This window comes from Sarcophilus harrisii, chromosome X (assembly GCF_902635505.1).
Source record: "Sarcophilus harrisii chromosome X, mSarHar1.11, whole genome shotgun sequence".
In the NCBI taxonomy this organism is placed as follows: domain Eukaryota; kingdom Metazoa; phylum Chordata; class Mammalia; order Dasyuromorphia; family Dasyuridae; genus Sarcophilus; species Sarcophilus harrisii.
In genome coordinates, this window is record NC_045432.1 from 28,958,865 (window position 1) to 28,982,087 (window position 23,223).

A 23,223-nucleotide genomic window follows, 5' to 3' on the forward strand; every position below is an offset into this window, starting at 1 on the left:
TAAACCCATTTCCTTTTTTTCCCATTTTTCCTTTGGCTTCCTGGCTCCAAGAACCATGCATTGCACACAGTAGGCATTTGATAAGTGTGAACTGAATTAAAACATAAAGTGCAATAGAAACATTGTATTATTAGTCAGAATTCCCAGTTAAATTGCCCTTTTTGACAGCCACAGTACAGGAATAACAGGTTTATAGTGACCACCTTAAGTTCCAAAGAAAGAAGAAAATATGATCTACTCCATTTTCTTGGTAAATATACTTAATGTATTCCCATTATTACCTCATCTCTGATACAGATTTGTATCTCCAATTTGACTTTGTATGACTTAATATTTGCTGACTTGAATACTTAATATCTGTGAGGCTTTTGATAACCGAGCCTCAGTTTCCTTATCTATAAATGTAGGGACTCCTCCAAATTTAGAGCTGTGATCCTATGTGTCACCTTGATTAAGTTACTTCCCTTACCCAACTTCCATTTCCTGTGGTGTAGAACCCAGAGGCGTAATGGCCTCTGAAAATTTTGATATCTGAGATCTCTAAAAATTCATGGAAATCTTTAACTATCCAGAACCTTCCCCTGCTTCCTGCATCACCCATGACAGATCCAGTCAGTGTTTGGGGCAAGAAAGCAAAATGCCCCAAGTCTTTAGGCACCTGGAACCCAGCGTTGGAGTAACATAAATGGAGGGTGGTAGAAGTAAGGGAAATGGCATTGCTTGTGGTAAAACTTTCTCATCAGGAAGCAGCAACTTCCTTTTCTTTATGTTTTATAACTCTAAGACTCACAACAGAATTTCTTCATCACACCCCAGTGAGGCAAGGAATAGGAGTGAACAAAATAATGAATGAATGAAAAAATGATTAAGCATTTATTAAGTACAAAGCACTGTGCCAAGTGCTGGGGATGCAGATATAACAAGAGACAGACTCAGCTCTTGGGAAGCTCCCATTCTGACGGGGGAGACAACACAGAGAGAAATATGCAGTCACAGGGCAGATGGAAAGGCCCACTTGTCCTAGGGGGGAACGGCAATGAGGCAGATCATAATGATGCTTCTTCAATATCATTTCCACTGATAAAACACTATCTATTTCTGATCTTGAACCATTTGGCAGCGTCAAGAACATTGATGCGGGAGAGTGTAGTCATGAAGTGAGGGCTCAGCACTTGCTGAGGCCGGTGGCAGGACACGTCTCCACCCTAGTTGCTTCCCTGTATGTGAGGGCTGGTATTATTATTGCCGCTTTTTTCACTGGTCTCATCAAAGTAAGGAACTTGTATGAGGAAATTGTTTCTATTAACAAAGATCATCACCTGATCTTCAATTTAAATAACAGTGACAGTGATAGTAATAATAAAAAGCCAGCATTTATATAGTGCTTTAGGATTTGCAAAGCACTTTACAAATATCATGTGGTATATCCTCACAACAATCCTGGGAAGTAGGAGCTATTATTATCTCCATTTTACAGATGAACAAACGAAGCTGAGAGAGGTTTAATGACTTGGCAGAGTCACTAGTAAGTGTCCAAGACCATACTTGAATCCAGGTTTCCCTGACTCCAGGTCCAATCCCCTAACCAGGGTACTACTTTACTAACTGCCTGGGGAATTGACTGCTGCAACATCCAGTAATGGACAGAGCAGTATCTGTCAGGGGTGGGATCTGAACCGAGGCTTTCCTGACTCCTGGCCTGGTGCGCTATCCACTACAGCGCCACCTAGTTGCCCTCCACACACATGTGCACACACACGTATGGAGGTCTTTTAGAACAATCTGCTTCCAACAAGCGTAGCCCAAGGCATAGGTTCCAAAGATTTACTTGGGACTCTGATAAAGAGCAGGCTCACAAGATGCACCCAAGGGAGGGATCATGGTATAGTAGAGTCCCACGACGTAGCTTCTAAGTCTGGCTCTGTCACTTACTATCCATGGGAAGCTGATTTCCTGAAAGCAGAAACTGTTTGGCTTTTGTCCTGTATACCCAGGTCCTAGCATAGTGCCTAGCATTTCATAAATGCTTGTTTGGGTAATTGATTGATTGGGTGACTTTGGGTAATTCAATCTCTTTCAGACTCAGTTTACTCTTCTGTGAAACTTTGGGTTCCAGAAGAGGAGACAAAGAAGTGGCTCATGTAGGGAGAATAACTTCACTTTATCTTTGAGTTGCCTCTTTATTCATCACCCCAGCAACAAAAGGGTTTGCAATAAATGTAAGTGAAGGATTCTGGGAGCTGTGAAAGGGTTCAGATTGCAGTATTCATCTACAGAAGCCCCATGCATTCCCTTCAGTTCTTTACTCTGCCCCCCAATTCAATGCAGGGCACTTCAATGGGAAGCTTGTCCTGGAAATGAAAAGGATCAAAGCTCTAGAAGGGACTTCAGAAGCTACCTAATCCAGTCCCTCATTTTACAGATGGGAAAACTGAGGCCAGGGAAATGGACTTATCCAGCATCACACAAAAGATCATAGACCTCAAGCTGGAAAGAACTTCGGAAGCTACTTAGTCCATCCCCTTCACTTTACAGATGGAGAAACTGAGGCTCAGGGAAGCATGCCCATGATTGTAAATGGCAAAAATCAATTTTCAAACCCAGATCATCTGATTCCAGAATGAGTGTTCTTTCTTCTCTTCCACTCTCATGTGAGCCTGGTGCTGGGTCTGAGCCTGAGCCCGCTGATGGCCCTAAATCTGCTTTGTAACTTTTCTGGGAGCCCCCCAGTGGAGGTGCCGAGAGCTGGTTTGTGCCCAGTCCCTATTTACCTCTTACAGTGCAGCCAACTGTGGGATGAGGGTAACTTAGTCGCCTTACCTCCCTGACTGCCCTCAAGGATTACACAGTGGCTTTCCTCCTGCATGATGGCTAAGCTGCTTTATGCTCACCTTTTGGGGCTCTTCTCCTTTATCCAGCTGTGCCATACTTCTGTGTGCTTTGGAAAGCTCAGCTGGAAGGCTCCCCCTTTCTCTGGGCCAGGGCTGCTTTCCACCTCAGTGAGGCTTAATTGACAGCAGGTTTAATATACTTCTTCATTAGAAATTCAAAAAAGGGCCCTACCCTGCCTTTATTTAAAAAAAAAAAAAAAGCTCCTAGGGGAGAATAAAGTACATAGAAATAAATGCCCAGTGGAAGAGAGAACCCCAGAGCCTGAGGGGAAGAGAGCTTTCTTCTAGGCATTCTTCTGGGATTTCTAGAGTACTGCAGGCCAGGGATGCTTCTAAGGGCACCCAGAAGTCCCAGGGGATGGCTTCCTTTTTGATGGGCAAGCAGATCTCTGCAGAGAAGAAGCATGCATGGCTCTTAGACGCTGTATTTCTTCAGCTCTAAGATGGGAATAAAATAGTGGAACAGTGTATAGAGAGGTAGCCTCAGTTTCCCTCTCTACAAAACAAAAGGCAATATACTATATGATCCATAATATCCCTCACCAACCTTAAAACCTTATTCATGCTTTGTTTCTATGACCTTGGGCAAGCCCCTTACCCTCCTGGGGCCTCAGTTTCTCAAGCTGTAGAACATGGCCTAAATAGTCTCTGAGGTCCCTTCCTACTCTAGTTCTACAATCCCATAACTGTAAACCCTCTGACCTATATTGAGGGGAATGGGAGAGGAGGTCAGACAGCAGAGCAGGCTGTGAAGGGGCTGGGATGCCAAACTGGGGGTTCGGGACTTGATCCAGCGAGTGGGCTTTAGAGAACATTTCAAGTTCTTACAAGAGCCCTGCTATTCCCATGCACGGCCTGCAATAGCAGCTCATAACCAAGTAATAGAATAAGACCGGAGCCAAGTTGACCCTTGCCAATATTCAGGTCCAATGAAAAGGGCTCTTTGTCCCTGTGGTCTAGACACCCCACCCCCTTCTCCATTCAGCTTGAATGGAGGCCTTTAGAAAGAGAGGTTTTTTTATGGCCAGAGCCCAGAGACTAAACATAAAACCCTTTAAGGATTGTGAAGGATCAAAGTAACCAGAGGAGAAAGGTAATATAAGACTCATTATCCCCATTTTTCAGATAAGGAAACTGAGGCTCCCAAAGGAAATATGGCTCATCCAGGATCACCCTCTAAGGAATGGGCTGTTGTACTCAATAAGCAATTACTCACCGAACTGGAGAGAACTATGGTGCGCACACACACACACACACACACACACACACACACCCGACCCTGGCATGGCCTCAGAATGTTTGAATAAAGCCCTGTGTGAGGGCCTCCCTTTGTCCGAGACTGTCTAGGCCAGGATTTCACCTTTCCTGTGTCCTAGATCCCTTTGACATTCTGGGGAGGACCATGGCCCCTTCTCAGAATAGAGTTTTTAACAGAATACTGTCGACCCTTTTCAATTAAAAACCCTAGGAAGTTAAAAAGTGGAGGGAAAAAAGGAAAACACATAGGATTAGAAAAGGACCCAAAGGCTAGTGAAAATCCAAATATAGGACTAGGAGTATTCATGAACTGGGTCCACTGGACTACTGGATACTGCAGAGAGTATGACAGGCTTCAACTAAGGAAGACATGGCTTTAAATGTCACTTCAGATATTTACTAGCCACCTGAACCCTAGGCCCTCAGTTTCCTCCTCTTGAGAATTTGAGAAATTGAATTCTTTGGGTCCTTTCATCTCTGACATTGTGTAATGTTTTTTGTCCCGTGTTAGCAAAATGTCCTAATACAGAATGAACTCATTTTCCAGTGCTTCGTTCTGCCATAGAAATGACCCTTCAGTTTTGGACATGTCTGGATCTTTTTCAACAGGGCCCAGGCTCTGAGAGGACCTACCAGGAGGGGAAGGCTTCCAGGTAGTGGCTAACGACTCACTGAGCACAGAGAGGTTCTTAGCCAAAGGGTTGCCCAAAGGGGATGACTCTGGGGGAGGAGGGGGCAAAATATTCATGAAGCCCTGTCTGAAGATATGGAAGAGTTGTATTCTCCATCAGTGAAGGTCACATCCACACACTGAAGACATCAAAGATCCTTGAAGCTCATCCTTTCAAATATTCACATTTCAAAGATTAAAGCATAAACCCCTACAGTAAGCACTTGACATATAGCCTATGATGTCAATCCAATGCCAGCTTTACAGAGGGATTGTAGTTCTAGAGCTGGAAGAGACCTCAGAGTCTCTAATTCAAGTCTCTCATTATTATAGAGGAGGAAACTGCGGCTTGATACTTGGGACAAGGGGGTAGGAAGGGATTTGATTAATCTTAATCACAGATATTGTCAGAAGTGAGACTCAAATCCCGGTTTTCCTGAGTTCCAAGTCAAACATTTTGCATTTGGTCTTCCATTGTTCTCCTTTGGCATATCCCTCTATCACCAAACATATAATTGTACTTAGAAAATCAATGAACCTTCAAACACCTACTGTATATGTACCATGTGCCTGGTTCTGGGGAGGAAGAGGGGAAAGGAGAAAGGACATGAAGACAAAGATTCAGGCCTTGTCTTCCAGGTGCTTATAGTCTAGTCGAAGAGCCAAAACCATGAGCTAGTCAACAACAGTTCAGGACTTAAGTATCAGTCAATACTCTAATTGCTCTCCAAGTTGCTCTATTAATAAATGCCAGTTATATCAAAAAGAGATCATAAAGGAGATAAAGGGTCCCACATGTGCAAAAAAAATGTTTGTTGCCGCCCTTTTTGTAGTGGCAAGAAACTGGGAACTGAGTGGCTGCCCGTCAGTTGGGGAATGGCTGAATAAGTTATGGTATATGAATGTTATGGAATATCATTGTTCCATAAGAAACAACCAACAGGATGATTTCAGAGAGGCCCGGAGAGACTTATATGAACTGATACAAAGTGAAATGAGCAGAACCAGGAGATCATCGTACAGAGGAAGAACAAGATTATATGAAGATCAATTCTGATGGACGTGGCTCTCTTCAACAATGAGATGATTCATCACCATCTGGTGATGGAGAAAGCCATCTGCACCCAGAGAGAGGACTGTGGGAACTGAAGATGGATCACAACCCAGTATTTTCACTTTTTTGTTGTTGTTTGCTTACATTTTGTTTTCTTTCTCATTTTCCCCTTTTTGATCTGATTTTTCTTGTGTAGCATGATAATTGTATAAATATGTATACATATATTAGATTTAACATATATTTTAACATGTTTGCTTGCCATCTAGGGGATGAGGTGGGGGAAAGGGGGGGAAAATTTTAAAAAACAAAGTTTTGCAAGGATCAATTGAAAAATTATCCACACATATGTTTTGAAAATAAAAAGCTGTAATAAAAAAGCAAAAAAAAAAAATGCCAAAAAGTAGAACCACTGAGTATCAGAGCTAGAAGGACCTTTTGAGGTCTTCTAGTCCAGCTTCTTCATTTTATAACAGAGGAATCTGAGAAGGGCACACACCTAGTAAAAGGGGGAATTCCAAATCAAGTCTCCTAACTGATTTCAAGTCATCTCTTTCCACTATACAAAGTTACCTCTTTTGAATAGCAAGTGACTAATGGAAATGTTGTCATTTGTTTTCTTGATTTTTCAGAGAGCAGATATAGCTGTTGCCCCTCTCACTATAACCCTGGTGCGTGAAGAAGTGATAGACTTTTCCAAGCCCTTCATGAGTCTGGGCATCTCCATCATGATTAAGAAGCCTCAGAAATCAAAGCCAGGAGTGTTCTCTTTCCTCGACCCCTTGGCCTATGAGATCTGGATGTGCATTGTCTTTGCCTACATTGGCGTCAGTGTCGTTCTTTTCCTGGTCAGCAGATTCAGTCCTTATGAATGGCACTTGGAAGATAATAATGAAGAACCTCGGGATCCCCAGAGTCCTCCTGACCCACCTAATGAATTTGGAATATTTAATAGCCTCTGGTTTTCCTTGGGTGCCTTTATGCAGCAAGGATGTGATATTTCTCCAAGGTTTGTTTCCATATCATTCTCAACCCCCTTCTTGCATTTTGTGGTCGGGCACAAGTGCTGTGGTGAACATACTTTATGACTGCCATTTTCTTTCATTTACCACCCCATCCAAGGCAAAGTATCATCAGACCATTGGCTCGCTATCATCATTCAAACAAGTTTTCTGTATACATTTCTGTCATAATAGCTATAGTTCTGTAGGTTACAGCCAATGTACAAACTTTGGCTAAGTCGGTATTGACCAGCTAGTCTTAGATTTATCAGAGAAGTCTTAAGTAAAACATCGAGAGTTTCCTATTGAGACCAACCGAGCAAGGTGCAAGTCGAGATAGTCCTAGATAAACATATGAAAATGGGTGATACTTGTTTTTGGCCTGTACCCATTTCTCTTAATGTATCCTCTATCTCTCAGGTACTTTGGACCTTCTGGGTGCTCAGAGCTGCCCTCTACTGTGGTGTTTCATGTTATTGTCCCTTGGTAAATCTCCAGACAGCCCTTTCCTTCTATTCTTTCCCCCATAAAAACTCACCTGACTGTCCTTCCATTTCTCTTCAACTAATCATCTAGTTGATTATCAAACTGAGGTCACTAATGTATTTTTAATAGTTAAAGGCTCAGTAAGTTAGCTCTCCAGAATACTTGTTCTTTGACAAGGGACTCTTGGAGATAGTTCCTTACCCTGAAGAAATTCCCCTCAACTAAAGATTAGGAAGTGTCCCTATCTCATGCTGGTAGGATATCAGACATCTCAGTGGTCCAGGGAGGAAAGTATTTAGGACTCTTAAAATATAATATGTAACTCAGCATTCATTACACTTCCACGTAAGCTAACTTTCAGTATTATTCCCATACCTGCAGTGTTATTACTGCGACTCTAATCTCATTTAGTGATAAAGACATAATGGGGCGGAGGAAGTGCAAAATTGATCAGCATCAACATTATCAATCAAAGTTTGGACTGAATCATAATATAGCTACCAGCTAAAGTTAAGTCTCAAGCCCATCGAGGCTGTAAAATGAACACAGTCTTTTACTTTGGACAATCCTCAGAGTTGCCATGGTATAGATCATTTGCAGTAACCCAAATGACTCATAAACCCCCCTGAAATGTATCCTGCTAATGGATCTTCCATTGTTTGAAAATCATAGTGACTAGGACTTGACTTCAACATGTCCTCCCTAGACACAGCTCAAACAGATCTTGGGCGACATACACCTCTCAGTCCCACCACATCCCCCTCCCCGAAGTGGGCCACTCTTTATTTCTTTGGCCCTTAACAATGTATGGCTTCCCATGATTTTCACCTGGGTCTCATTGGTTGGGCAAATTTCCTTTACAAATTTGCATGTGTCTATCTGTCTGTTGCAAATCAAGAAAGTGGAGCTCTTGAATGACCACTAATGAAGGCTACTGGAACACAGCCAGTAACTCTGCGGTGAGATGATAGTGTACACTCATTAAGATTGACGGTTTTAATAGCTTTGCATAAATAAAGCTCTCCAAACTGGATTGATGATCTCCCCGCCATAGTTGAGCATGCTTCACACAGGACTCTTTTAAAGGCCCATTTGTTTTAGGTGGATTTCCCCAAATCACTTCAAGAAATATTAAATTTAAAGTAGGCTGGTGACCTGGAACTGGCAAACCAGGCAGGTTTTGAAAGTTTGGTAGCAATATTTATGGGGTGACACTTAAGTGGCAGAGGAATGGAGCAGGTTATTATCCCCATGGCAAAGACCATATTCTCCTGCAGAGACAAAGATACCAGGGGCGATTGTGAGCAAGCAGTCGTTTTCTTCTTCAGAGTATATAATTATTGTCTTTAGAAGCCCTGTGTTTTCTACTAAGCATGTGATCCTTTCCAGGAACAGAACACACCCACCCTCTCTGGTTTTCACCCATCAAAAAAGAGAGAGTCCTTGGATTTCAAAGAGTAGTTCATACTCCATACTACTGGGGTCACCTCTGCAAAATGAGTCAGGACTAGCCTTGGTGCCCAAATTCTGCTCTTAGTTCGTTTTCTTTGTTTTCTGAGGTGATTGGGGTTAAGTGACTGTTATTTGGTTGTTTTCTAACTACTCTAACATTCTTCATTATGTCATACATTTGTATATATCCAGGTCATTGCATGCTTGATACAGAATTGAAAGAAGGAATCCAGAAGGCATCTAATCCAACCCCTTTGTAGACCAATAGAATCATAGCTTTTGAGGGAAAAAAGAGACCTCGGAGGTTGAGTCCAACCCCCACCTTGAGGACAAAGGAAATTAAATAACTTGTCCCCTCCACTCGGGCTGCCACTTATCATGGTTTCCTTCCCCTTCGGAAGTAAGTGGTCACAGGTTCAGTACTCGAAGGCTTCCAATGGGCTTTTCTCCCAAGTCCTGGGAGGCATTTTACCTTGTCCATTTTATAGATGAAGAAACCAAGGCACTGAGAGGCTAAAAGGAGATTCAAAGTCAAAGAGCTAGTAAGTATCAGAGCTGGAAACTGACTTCAACTCTCTTGGCTCAGAATCTAGCCTTTCTGCTGCTGCACTAGCCCTCTCAAGGCCCCTAGACAACAGATATCTTATTTCGTTTTTAAGTAGTTGCCATTTGAAACAAGCTTCCCAGACAGTTCAGATTTGTGCTTGTGCAATTAACTTTCCCCAAATGTCTTTATACAGCCATGGTCAATTGAGGAATTAGGAGACATTTCCTCCCAAAGAGCGGAGGGATCTTAGAGTATATGAAACTTAAAACCCTAGAATATCCTACCATGGAAAAGATCTTAGAACATAGGTTAGAGCCAGGAAAGCCCAGAGAACAGGAAAGAAAACTTAGGCCAGTGGTGTTCAAGTTAAATAAAGAATGGATTCCTGTAGGCTGAATCTTGAGTGAGAAAACTACAAATTAATATTATCTATGGTATATCGTACATATATTTGTTTTGTTAAACATTTTCCAGTGACATTTTAATCTGGTTCAGGCAGCACTGGGGAGTTTTCCCCCTTCTGACCATGAGTTCCCCCCATCCTGTCTAGAACATAGACTGGAGAATGTTAGAACCAAGAGGGGCCTTGGACAGGGAATCTCAGACATACGAAAGAACTTAGAATTTCAGAGCTGGAAGGGACCAAAGAATAAAGAATGACAAAGCTGCAGGGAGGAACCTTAGAAATGATCTAGTTCAAGTCTTCATTTGACAGAGGAGGAAACTGAGGACTTAAGAGGGGAAGGGTTTTAACCAAGCTCTTACAAGCTGAGAACGGCATCTTCACAGGCCCCCAAGCCAGCCCCACTTCTCTCCTTCCTTCTTTGCACCTAGATGCTGCCCCCCACTTAGATTTGCTTTGATGCCCAGTATTTGTGTTCTGGTCCCAATCTCTAATGAGCCTGTGCTTTGGCCGGGCCTGTTAACGAACATAAGCCCTGAGAGCATTTCAAATGCTATTGACCATGTGTTCACCCAAAATAACGGGCCAGGAAACAAGCACTGGGCCACCACAAGGAGAGCTGTGGGCATCATTCCACGTCAGCCAGACTGAACTATTGACAGTATCCTGAGGGCCTGGAGGATCTGGGCAAATGTTAAGTTTGACACTTTTAACTCCCTTGACTGAACCCAGTGAATGAGTTTGTTCTATATCAAACTGCAGAGAGGCAAAAATCAAAAGGGTAACCTTTACCCAAACACTGAACCTACTTCTACATAAATCAACCCATCTCAGGGATATGAAAGGAGAGATGGGATTCAAATGATCCGTTTCCCCTTCTGTTAAGTGAAAATGTTGAATTAAATGATCCCTAAGGGCCCTTCCATCTCTGACAGTCTATATGATCCCATGAGCCCCTGCTTTCTCTCTCAGTTTCTGCTTCTGGCAAATGAGGTTTGAGATTCCGTGACCTCTGATGTTCCTTCCAACTCCATTAGAACGAGCTCCTCGAGGGTAGAAGCAGTTTTTGCCTTTCTTCATATCCCTAGCTCTTAGCACAGTGCCTGACACATAGCAGGCCCTTGCTACAGGCTTGTCGACTCTGACAGCCCGTGATCCCATGAGCTTCCCCTCCTTTCCCTTTCTAGCCCTCATCTGGCTGTTGTTCCAGCTCTGGCATTCAATTCGGTCACTCCATAACCGAGTCTTGTTTGAAATCACCTGATTTTTTTTCCCAGACCAGCTTGTGAACAGGGGCTTAGATACAGCCTAATGCTTGTAAAAACTGGGCATTCAAAAAAATCATCCCACCGTTCGCCTTCAGAATACGAAGCATCTCCTCTCTATTTCTTAGCAACAGGCCAAACGAGCATGGTCTCAAGGCCCCAGCCGTTCATCTTCTCTCCTCACCTCAGCCAGTCTTCCTAGCCTTGTGATCGCTCTCACCAGCCCTTAGGATATCCCCAACCCCGCCAGAAGCCCACGGCTTTGTCTTCCTCCCCAGAAGGGATATCTTTGAAGGAGTCTGACAAGCAGACAGACAGAGCTGCCGCAGCCCTGAACGGTGGGAGCAGTCTGGAAGACAGGCGACCTGCTGTTCCCCACTGCATAGGAAATGCTCCCCCTGCTGGTCGTATGCAGAACTGCCACAGGGCTAGTTGAGGGTTGACTAGCTGAGATCCAACAGATCCAGCCATGTCTTGGCTGTATTCAGGCTGAGATGGTCCTCGAATCAGGTACCGCTGACTTCTCGAGACCAGTTAACATCCTCCTTGTTCTCCCCTTTTCTCTAGGCAGTGAAGATGGGCAGGGGGGAAGTTCTCTCTAGTGACACATAGATTAATGAAGCTCTTAAAAACCGAGAATGTATGCAGAGCAATAAACATAACAATAAAAAACAGTAGGGATGGGGGAGGACGGTTTCTTTCTTTTTTGCTCTCCTTAAACAACATCCTTTCGTCTTCTGATATATGACCAACACCTCTTCTTCCTGCAGCAAATTCACTTTAGGGGAGCCAGGGTAATAAATAGATGATGTAATAGCAACATTTTTATTACAACGATTTCACGAGGTCTGTGGCTAAAAGCCAACATTTTCCATCTCAGGGACACAGTTCCTTATTCCCATCAGAGAGAGCCATAAGAGCCGATGATTGATTCTGCACGTTTTGGGTTGGGGGTATTTTGTTTTGGCTTTTATCCTCTCCTCAATCGGTCACAGTCATGGAACAGTGAGCAGTGTGAAAATGGTATATATTTTTGGAAAAAGGAGATTTAAAAGAAAGTAATAGCCGAGAGTCTATGCAAAACAGAAATGGATTTACAATTCAGGCACTTCTTTGTTAGCAAAGTGGAGATTTATATTTATATATATTTTTATGGGAGGAAGGTTAAGAGCCCATCCCTCACTTTTAGCACCCTATCAGAGGTTATAAAATGCATTTTATGATTAACTTGGAAATCATAGTTTCTTGGGCTCAACAGATAACAAGTACAGTGTTTGTTATTGGCTCAATCTTCCAGAATTTTTGGTTTGGCTGCCTCTCCTTTCTCTTGCTTCTAATTTGCTTTAACTTCCTGCTACCTCAGTCCTCCCGAGGATGATTCACTGATTAGAATGCCCCACCGCTAGCGTAGGAAGCGCCGGTATTGGGAAGCCATTTCATTATAGTAAGCTCAAGCTCTGTCTCACGCACGAAAACTTGTTCTGAAATGAACATTAAGCAACGTGCCAATTTAGTAAAGGGGGGAAATGACATTTTGAAAGGTGACAGGCCTTTTAGCTCAACTCTGTAGTTTTGTCTGCTTTTAATAGAGCCTTTGTCAAAAGTGACAGGGCTCACCCATCAGTGTCGTTTTTGTCTAGCTGTGGCTGCCATTTGAGATGTGGTCATAATCATTTACAATGAGGAAAGTAACTTAACATGCAAATGGATCTGCAGCTCATTTCTCTCAAAGAGCTGAACTCCCATCCCCCACCTCTCCCTCCAGGGAACTGATAGCCCTTTACAAGTGGATAGGAAGAGTAGAGCGAGAATGTCCAAAAAAAGGAGTTCTTTCCAGAGCTACTTGGGTAGAGGGGGGATGTGGAAACTACAACTTCTAAATCTGATATAGATTCCAAATGAGAGACATTTTCAATATGAAATCAAAGTCAATAGCCTAGTAGATATAGGTACTGTGAGTACCTTAGTGGCCATTAATGGACTGGATTTTTTTTTTGGATTATGTCTGTTCTTTGGTCTCTCTGCATTGAAGTCCAATGTAAACAAGGAATTTGTTATTATTGTTTTAACTTCCTGCTACCCATAATTATTGTTGTAATTTTGGTATGTAGGTACCCATATAAAGACATGCAGAAAAAAGTCGTCATAATTGCCAAATTCAGTAGCTATTCATGGCCAATTTGGTGACCATTTCCCATGGTATTTGGATATTTTTCTTGGTCATTTGGATCGACCATCTCCGAATCAGCTGTGGAGCTGACCAAAAGAGCCATACATATCCCTGGTTTGACAAGTAGACCATTCAGAACCACCTGTGAGTTTGCACCCTAATTCACAGGGGCAGAATGTTCATCATTCTGCATCTCATTGTAACCCCTCAAGGCCTCCTAAAATTATCTACCTCTGAGACTGTCAAAGCCCATTCTTCCCAAAGACTATCTCCCCTCTCCTATCCATCCCAAAGAAAGAATTTTCTCTTCTTAGGGTGACTTTGGCTCTTCCTGTACCTTTAAGTGAATTTTCAATGTGAATAAAAAAAAATGGCATCTTCCAGAAATCACTCACCATTCCCATTTCTCTCCTCTTGGAACCACAAAGGAGAGATATTTTCTTGCTGATTAACAATGCGAAGCTACTTACAGGGATTAATCCCTTATACACTAATAATTGTTTCCAAAGTCACCCAGATCAGTCAGAAACTAATTAAATGCACACATCATCCTCCCCACCTCCCCCCAAAAAGGAGAAACAACTTATAGAAGGTCCAGCTTTATAAAAGAAGCATTCTGTGTATTTTTGGGGTCCAGAAGTGGAACATTCATCTCTGACTCATCCAGATGTTTTTCTTCCCTGCAAGGGAAATGTTCTCCGACTGCAACTCTAGAGAGAATAATTATTAGTTAGCAAAAACCTGTTAGCAAAATGGCTTTTCATGTTGGAGGGGCTTGAAGTGTTTGTGATCAGGAAAGAAATATATAATCCATTTTATATAGCCTGAGAACAAAGCTGAGCAGCAGAAATAGAGGCCTTAAAAAAGAGTGAGTTTGTAACCATGATTCAGTCCTAAGATGGAATTCTATCCATCCAATATGGGCCCTACTCCCCCGGGTACAGATCTCAGCCCTTTCAAACTTTCTCATTCACTGCGGATCTCTCTCCCATTTCTGAAGGAGGCGTGGACTTGTGATTTCATCAGTATAAGGAATTGCTGGGTGGTCAACTCCAACCACCAAAGAAGGTTGACAATCATCCTCAACTTAGAGTTCTTGAGAGTCACTCAGGACCTTAAGAGGTTAAATGACTTGGTCAGGATCCCATAGAAGAAGGAGTTGAGCCCAGGTTTTCCCTGACTTGACAGTCAGTCTCCTACCTCCTATACTATGGTGCTAGTTATAGATTCTTGGAGTCTTCCATGGAAGGTCTGCCCAAACTTTTAGAGGCCTTAGGCAATAAACATTTCTTAGGCACCTACTATGTGCCAGGAACTCTGCTAAGGCCTGGGGATACAAATAAAAAGAAAGACATTCCCTGCCCTCAAGAAGCTTACAATCCATGAGGAAAACAAAATATAAAAATTCAAAATGTGGGGGAGCATGGTTGAGAATCAATCAGAAATGTCCCAAAGTAGTGCAGCCAGATGAAAAATGAGACATTTGAGTTGAATTCTCTCCTTAAATGGAGGTTTGGGTTCATGGCCCCACCCTCTAATCAGAGCAACAGAGGATCATAAAGTTGTCAAGTACCAAGGCTGAGATCAGCTAAATTGGTGACATCAAACTCAAATAGAAACAGGAGCTCTGAAGTCATACAGAAGGATCCCTGTAGGCTGCATGTTGACTTATTTTTAAAATATATTATTTGTATTTTGTTGATCTTTTAAATATTTCTCAATTACATTTTAATCTGGTACAGGCCTCTCTTGGGAATGTTGGGCCCCACATGCCCATGGATCATATGCTTAACACCTCTAAGCTAAGGGACCTTAAAGATCATTTAGTCGAACCCTCTCATTTTACAGATGAGGAAAACCGAGACCTAGAATGCGAAAGAGATTGGCCAAATGTAGCAAGTATAAAAGGTGTTTGTTATTCAAATCTAGAACATCCAAAGTTCTTTCAACTGCTCCATGTCCTTCCCACAAGTCTTTTCTTAAACTTTATTACAATTCATCCACTTGCTGTACTTTTTTGTAGTCAAGGGATCAACCTGTCCTCCATGATAGAGCTCTATTGTCCCTCTTCCTCACGACAACTTTTCAAATACTTGAAAACACTTATCATGCCCTTTCCCTGCTCCCCCCTCACCCCCGGATCCAGATCTTCTTGAAGCTTTGCATCCCCGTGTATGGAGTGACATGCAGTTTCCACATCATCCTGGTTGTACAGTCACATTTTACAGGGGCCTTCTAGAGACAGTGACAGCTCAAAGACAGCACTCTAATGGTAATAGACCTTCAATCATGTGCCAGGGCAGGTCAATGGAGGAGAATTGGGGAAATATCACCATTCAAATGCTTACTTTTCTCTAAGTGAGAACTACCCATTAACTATGGCTTGGTTTGTAAACCCGAAGGCTTTATAGAGGCTCCAAAACAGCAGCACAAAGAATTGAATTGGAAAGCCCATAGATTGTCTAGAATTGGTGTTCAGACTTGATAAAAGGAGATCTTTATTTTCTGTGGGGACCTGTGTCAGAGATAAAGTCCCACCAGCCATTTATTTCAAGAAAAAGAAATGCATATAGTTTTCAAGTTCTTTTCTCCATATATAACTACTCTTTCAATGAAAAGACTGAACTTTAGTACTATTAAATTTCTTCCCTGGGCTCTCTACCATGGACAACAATTTCATTCAGATGTTACTATTCTTCTTGGAGTGGAAAAAGCTCTTACTTCTTTCTTTTCTCCCACCCCAATTTCTCCTTAAAACATGGTAGCGAAATACAGAGCTGGAAGAGGTCAGAAGTCATCTAGTCCACATACCCTTCATTTTATGGAGGAAATGGAGGCCCAGGGAAGGAAAGTGACTTGCTCACAATCACAATAGGAGGCTCCATTTAGAGCTGGAAGGCTCAAACTCCCACATTTCACAGATGAGGAAACTGAGGCCCCAAAAAGTTAAGAGTTTAAGTTGCCTTAGATCACACAGTAATTTAGTGCCTGAGATGGGAAATGAACCCAAGTTGCCTGATTGCAAATCCAGCCCCCAATCCTGTAGACCAAAAGGGCTTTTCCCCCTAGCAGACAATGGAATGGTCACTAACCATGGTACCATGATTGGGGAGAAACAGAGTAGGCATGAAATGCATTCCTAAATAACCTTTGTATTTGGTGTCCAAAATAAGCATCCATTCTAGCATCATGTTATTTCAAGCAAAGGCTTTTTCACATGTGTACACTTACCTCACCTGCCTTCTTTGATGAATTGAAATTGGATTAACCAGAAGTAATTCCATAGATTTATCAGCCCCTCTGGGTGGGGTTTTATTTTGCAGATCTCTCTCGGGCAGAATTGTTGGAGGAGTTTGGTGGTTCTTTACCCTCATCATCATCTCTTCCTACACCGCCAACCTCGCTGCCTTCCTAACTGTGGAGAGGATGGTGTCGCCCATAGAGAGTGCGGAGGATCTGGCTAAGCAGACTGAGATTGCTTATGGAACCCTGGACTCGGGCTCGACCAAAGAATTCTTCCGAGTAAGTGACTTTCAAGTGACCTTAGATCTGCTTCTTCTGGTTTTTGTTGTTACATTCAAATAATTAAATTGTTATTTTAAAAAATATATGGAATTTCCAAGGGGAAAGAAACAAAGGAAAGAAAAAAGGCATGAGACTGGTCTTTGAAGTAACAGTGTTTTCCTAGGATCTAGAGTTCTGACCTTTAAATGGGACGAATCCCAACTGGTGTCTTGGTGCATTCTATTTCTCCCAATTAAAATACCACAAACAGTTATGTTGCTGCAGGAATCCGAGTCTGACTTAGTCACTGAGAGATTACAGGAAAGCAAGTTTTCCTAGTTGGAAGTGTATATTTTTTTCAAATATATGTTCCCTTGAAATGGCCTGAATATTCAGATGTAGACAAAGATATTGGAATAGATATAGACATAGGTAGAGAGATAGTTGTGTTTCTTTAAAAGTCATTCTGTGATTTCACTGGTTTAAGAAATTCCCAGGGGGAAAACCTCTTCTCCCATGCTACCAACAATACTAATGAAACTCAGTCTTCTGACCTGTCCTCCTTAAGGACTCAGTCTTGATACTAGTACTAGTGAAAGAAGAAATGGCCCACAGGTCCCAGGAATTCATATAGGAATATACTTTCTCTCAATTGTATAATTTGTATTGTTTCAGGTATTATCACATCTTATTATATCTAAGACAGAAATGGAACTTGAATTTAAATATATATCTGAGATCTTATTTGTACACACGTATTTGCATATTGTCTCCCCATTAGATAGCTAAGTGTTTGTATTTTTTTCAAGTATTATCACATCTTATATCTAAGACAGAAATGGAACATGAACTTAAATATATATTTGAGATCTTATTTGTACACATTTATTTGCATATTGTCTCCCCATTAGATAGCTAAGTGTTTGTATTTTTTCAGGTATTATCACAGCTTATTATATCTAAGACAGAAATAGAACTTGAACTTAGATAAAAATATATCTGAGATCTTATCTGTACACATTTATTTGCATATCGTCTCCCTGTTAGATAGCCAAGTGGATGGAGTGATTCCAGGATGGCCTGGAATTAGGAAGACGTGAGTTCAAATTCAGTCTCAGACACTACTCGTGTGACCCTAAGTAAAATCACTTAACTTCTATCTACCTCAGTTTCCATAACTGTAAAATGAGGATAATAATAGTACCTACTTCACAAGTTGGTTATAAGGATGAATGAGACAAAATTGTAAAGCACTTAGCACAGCAAAGTGCTTAATAAATGCTTATTCCTCTCCCTCCTTCTAGAATATAAATTCCTTGAAGGTGGAGGCTGTTGCTTTTTCCTTTTCATTATATCCTCAACCCTCAGTACAGTTCCTAGCATATAATAAATTCTTAATAAATGCTTTTTTAACTGACTGAGATATAAATGCAGCTACTTGTAGATGATATATGCTTCTCCTTAATACTCCAAGGCAATTTTTCAAATTGTCTCTCAGTGGCTGTGTTTTATATTATTTATATTATTTATATATATTTATATTATTTGGGAGAATATTTGTATTTGATCCTGGGAAGAGACATTCTTCACTGGGTCGAAGGCCCCAACTTTAGTGGAAGAAGTAGAATGTCCCATAGAAAAGAGATGCAAAGAGCTATCATCTGTGCCCTTACCAGAATTGACAGAGAGGAGGAGGTGACAGCTGGGCGAGATGATGGAGGGACCATTTACTTTGATTTTCACTGCAGTCATCTTTGTCATTGGGTAATTGGACCAGACAGTATGATGTCAAGGGAGTTGGCTTGTCTTGAGTCATGCTCAGGTGATCGGAGAAGGAAAGCATGTTTGTCTAGGAGGTGGGTCATGGACTTAATTGTCACTCCAAAGCATGAGATCCAGAGGACCCTAGGACTGAGACCTAAAAGACATCTTAGAAATTGCTCTGAGCACGGCACATTAGATAAGGAAAGACATCTGGCAAAAAGAAAAAGATAAGGCATCCGCTCTCGTAATGCAGGAATCAGGCCCCCTGATGGCGATAATAATCAGAACTGACATTTATGTAAGCTTTAAGGTGTGCAGTGCACTTTACCAACATCATCTCATTTGGATCCCAGAAAAAGGGTCCAACTGATTGTTTTGATGTTGGCCATCTAAAGTAAATCGACATTGGGATTAAAGCAACCCGCATTAGTAAATCAAGTAGAAGTGCATTCTTAAACAAAATTTGTCCAATTGCTGCATGGGAAATAGAAAGCGGGGAAGCGTGTTTCTTGAATTTACAACAATTCACTTTTAAGAAGACAGCCTTTATTCAATTACTTATACAAGCACCCCACCAGTTACCACTGGGTAGATTAGAATCTTACACATGGAGGTTCTAATGCCAGCTCCGTCAAGCTCTGTAACATTGGACAAGTCCCTTTCCCTCTCTACGCTTCTATTTTCTTCTCGATAAAATGAGAGGATTGGACTAAATGATCTTTAAGGTCCCTAACAGCTCTAAATCCTATGAACTCATAAATTAAAGGGATTTTTATGGGGTCCTCAATTTTTCCCTCTAGAAAATGAGTGGTGTTGCCCTAAAGGAGCTCTAAGACTCCTCCTGGATATAAGAGTTTACATCTCTGAGTCCGAGCTTTCTCATTGATCTCCAGGAGCTGAGGAGAGAAAAAATATCCAGTCCATTCTCCTCTGTGCTATCTAAGCTGACCTCCAATCCTCTCTCTCCCACCCCTACCACCAGAAATGTGGGATGATCAAGCCATCCTTTGGGAACCGTACCATTCTAGCCCTTTCCCAATCTGTAAATCTGAGAACCGTAGAAATTAGAGCTCGATAGGGCCTGAGAAACACCATTTGTTTGCAAAGAATATGCATGGGTAATTTTCCCAACATTGACCCTTGCTAAATCTTTTGTTCCAAATTTTCCCCACCTTCTCCCCACCCCCTCTCCTAGCTGGCAGGTAGTCCAATACATGTTAAATCCACTATATACATACATATTTATTGTATAGCCTTTTAACACTTGCAAAATGATTTACAAATATTATTTGATCCTCACAACAACGCTGGGAGGTGGGTCACATAGCTAGTCTGAGGTTAGGATGGAACTCAGGACTTCCTGACCCTATTCACTTTGCCCCTTAGCTTCCCTTAAAGTACCCACTCTAAGCTAGACACTGGACAAAGCAGTCTCTATATTAGTCTAGGAGCTTATATGTATTGGGGGAAGAGAAGGGGAAGTGGGGAGGGAAATTTCAAGAAAGATCATCTGGGGAAGCAGAATAGACATGCACATGACAGAATAGACATGTACAAAGTGGCCTCTGAGCTGTGCTTTGAAGGAAATGAGGGATTCTGAGACAGAAATAAAGAGGAAAAATATTCCAAGCATGGCAAATAGACTGAGGGAGACAGAATGGTGTATTTAAAGAACAGTGAGAAGACCAGTTTCTTACTAAGAATAACATTTCTCTAGTATGTACATAGATACAGACATATAGATATAATGTTATATAAAAATATAATGTGTGTGTGTGGTTTTCAAAGCACTTTACATGAATTATCTCATTTGATTTGCCAAGTAATCTTGAGTAAATCACTTCACTTTCCTGGGCCTCAACATCCCCATATGGAAAATGAAGGGGTTAAGTTTCTTCATTTTTGAATATTTGAGCTGGCCTTTGAGATTGCTCTCAGCTCTAGGTCATGTATGTGTGTATACATGTTTCTGTGTCTATGCTATCTAGAATTTCTATAACACTTGAAAGTTTTGTAAACTTTTACATATAGAGCATCTCATTTGTTTTTTGCAACAATCCTATGAGGCAGATGCTATTATATATACCCATTTTACAGATGAGAGAATTAAGGCTAACCAAGGTTAAGTGACTTGCTCAGGCTCATACAGCAAGTATTAGTGTCTGGTAGGATTTTAATTCAGGTCTCTGTTCTCTCACTATCTTTGACCCCGTGTCTCCGTTTCTCTTAGCCAAACCTAGATGTATTTTGCTTCCACCCTCCCTCCTTCCCACGACCCGGCTCTATATTTTTCCCTCTAGAGAGATATCATTTTAGGGGCATGACTTTAATAAGAAGTGCTTGGTCTTGTTGCCATCCATCAAAGAGGTTTTATTTGAATTTGTTTTGCCTTAAAGAGAGGCAAGAAGAGAAAATGTGAAGGAGGGAGAAAGAGGAGAGAAGAGGGAAAAAGAATAAGAAAATGAGAGGAGAAAGAGACAAGGGAAAAAAGGAGGTGAGGGAGAAAGGAAAGAGAAAGAGCAAGAAGGTTAAAGAAACGGTGACAAAGAAAAGACAGAGAAGGTAAGGAAGTGAAAAAAAAGACAGGTGAGAGAAAGTGCTCTCCTTTCCTCAGTTTCCCCTTGTAGCACATACTTACCTACAAGTGCATATCCACCCCTAGGTACACACACCCATAGATACACACACACTCACTTACAGGTGCACATACCCACAGGTATGCACACACTTACCCATATGCTGCCACCATGAACTGGCGTTCTGAGACCCCATGTGCTTTACTTGGACATGCCTTTCAAGACCACCTCAAAGCTCCCAGGGACATAGTGGGGCCCAGAGCTGTCAACCACCATATGAAATCCATTAGCCCATCTTAGCGAGTTTTTTGTGCCAACCTACTGTTCAACTGAGCATTTCACAGCCCAGAAAACTCAAGTCTAGTTAAGCCTTTGTGACCAGAGCCAGAGGCTGCCAGCTCTCCGGGGCATCATCAGGGCACTTAACATCAGCTAGGACTCGCTGCTCTTGAAACGACTGGAAACCTGGGGCTGTAGCCTAGAGGGAGCTCACCTCCCAGGATTTCACATCCTTTCCTTATCTGACAAAGTCAAATAATATATTTTCTTTCTGGCTGGAGGGGCGAGGCCCATCTGTTCAAGCAAGCTTCAGCTATATTCACTGGGTGGGCAAAGCCGGTTAATTATTGCACGATCTCCTTCATTGCTGGCTAGAGGCCTGAAAACCTTGGCCGTAAGGTTTATAGTACAACTTCAATTAACTGGAACGCAGCGGTTCATTGAATCTAAGGATGGTAAGCTAGGTCTTTTGAATTCATTCTCCCCTAGCCTGCAAAGTAAATTATTGGCCCAAGGTCAACATATCTGGCTAGTAATGGATTTGAATTAGGACCAAATCTCCCTAGGTTCAAATCCCACCTCAGATACTAAGTAGCTATGTGACTCTGGAAATGTCATTTCTCCAGGCCTAAGTTTCCACATCTGTGTGTACACATATGGCCACAAGATCCCTTCTAAATCTATGAGCTTATGCCTTTTAATCCAGAGTGGCTTTTTTCCCCTTCTCAGCTTATCAGAACTCTCAATAAAATTAGAATGTTTAAAAACCTTCTTGGCAGCTAGTTGGTATAATGGTTAGAGCACCAGCCCTGAAGTCAGGAGGGCCTGAGTTCAAATCTGATCTCAAGACACTTAACACTTCCTAGCTGTGTGACCACCCCTTGGCAAGTCACTTAACCCCAATTGCCTCAGCAAAAAAAAAAAAAAAAAAAAAAACGCACACAGGAAAAAGAGGCAAATTACAAGAAAATAAGACATTTTGTTAATGATCGCTCAAAGCAGGCCGATCTCCTGCACATTCTCCATCTCTGAACAATCATCCTAGCGGATCAGAATAAAAACTCCAAAGTCCCCTCTATCTGCAGTCAGGGTAGCCAGATTCTGTTTACTGAGGCGTGGAAGCAGAGCAAAACACTTTATAAAAATTTTCTGGCAGGAAAGGGTTTCACACGAACCCTTCGATTCCCAAGAAAATTCATTTCCCCAAAACTCCCATTCCAGAATGAGTCTGGTGAGCAAAGATTTTCCTTCCCATCTGAAGATCGTGACAATAATGTGTGTATCCGAAAAGACCCACAAATGACCATCCCTTGTTGAGTTTCTTCTTCATTCCCCCCAGTCACCCTGAAGCCCTACCAAGGAGGAGTGTAAGAAAACAATCTCACACCATCGATCTCCTGTCTTCCCAGGGCCATCCATCTCCTCTGGAAGCCTGACTATCCCAATGCAGATATTTTTTTGGTGGCCATGGCAGCAGCAGGAGCTGTCTGCAGACACTAGGGCCTGGTTCTGCTGGGTCTCTCTGCTCACTTTCTGTTCAGTGTCTCAGACTCTGGGGCCTAGTGTATTTCAGTCCTAGCCTGATTTCTATGGGATCTAAGATCAGGGAAAATGAGATCCAGGTTGTATCCAGGGGTGATAATTAACCTGTCACAATAATAAGAGTTTCAAAAACCCTTAATGTGCATTGTCTCCTTTAGTCCTTATAGAAATTCTGTAAAGCAAGTGCTCTTACGATCCTTATTTGATAGGTGGAGAAACTTAGGCACAGGGAAGGTAATGGACTTGTCCGGGATCACATATAAGATCTGAGATATAAAGTTGGAAAAGATCTTAGAGTCCAACATCTTCATTTTACACTGAAGCCTAGAAACTTGGTGTGACTCGCCTACAGTCACATAAGC

At 41.9% G+C, this 23,223-nt stretch overlaps 1 protein-coding gene across 5 annotated transcripts in view; it reads left to right on the forward strand.

The window, feature by feature from the left end:
- The window catches only part of GRIA3 (glutamate ionotropic receptor AMPA type subunit 3), a 274,208-nt gene that overhangs the window by 189,553 nt on the left and 61,432 nt on the right, over positions 1 to 23,223 (forward strand). For all 5 annotated transcript variants that reach the window (XR_004230616.1, XM_031944843.1, XM_003774737.3 and 2 more), the window contains exons 11-12: positions 6,505 to 6,881; positions 16,520 to 16,718. Coding sequence is in view for 4 of the 5 variants with exons in the window: in XM_031944843.1 (XP_031800703.1) it covers positions 6,505 to 6,881; positions 16,520 to 16,718 (576 nt within the window). In the remaining variant the exon portion in view is untranslated. The remainder of the gene's footprint in view (positions 1 to 6,504; positions 6,882 to 16,519; positions 16,719 to 23,223) is intronic.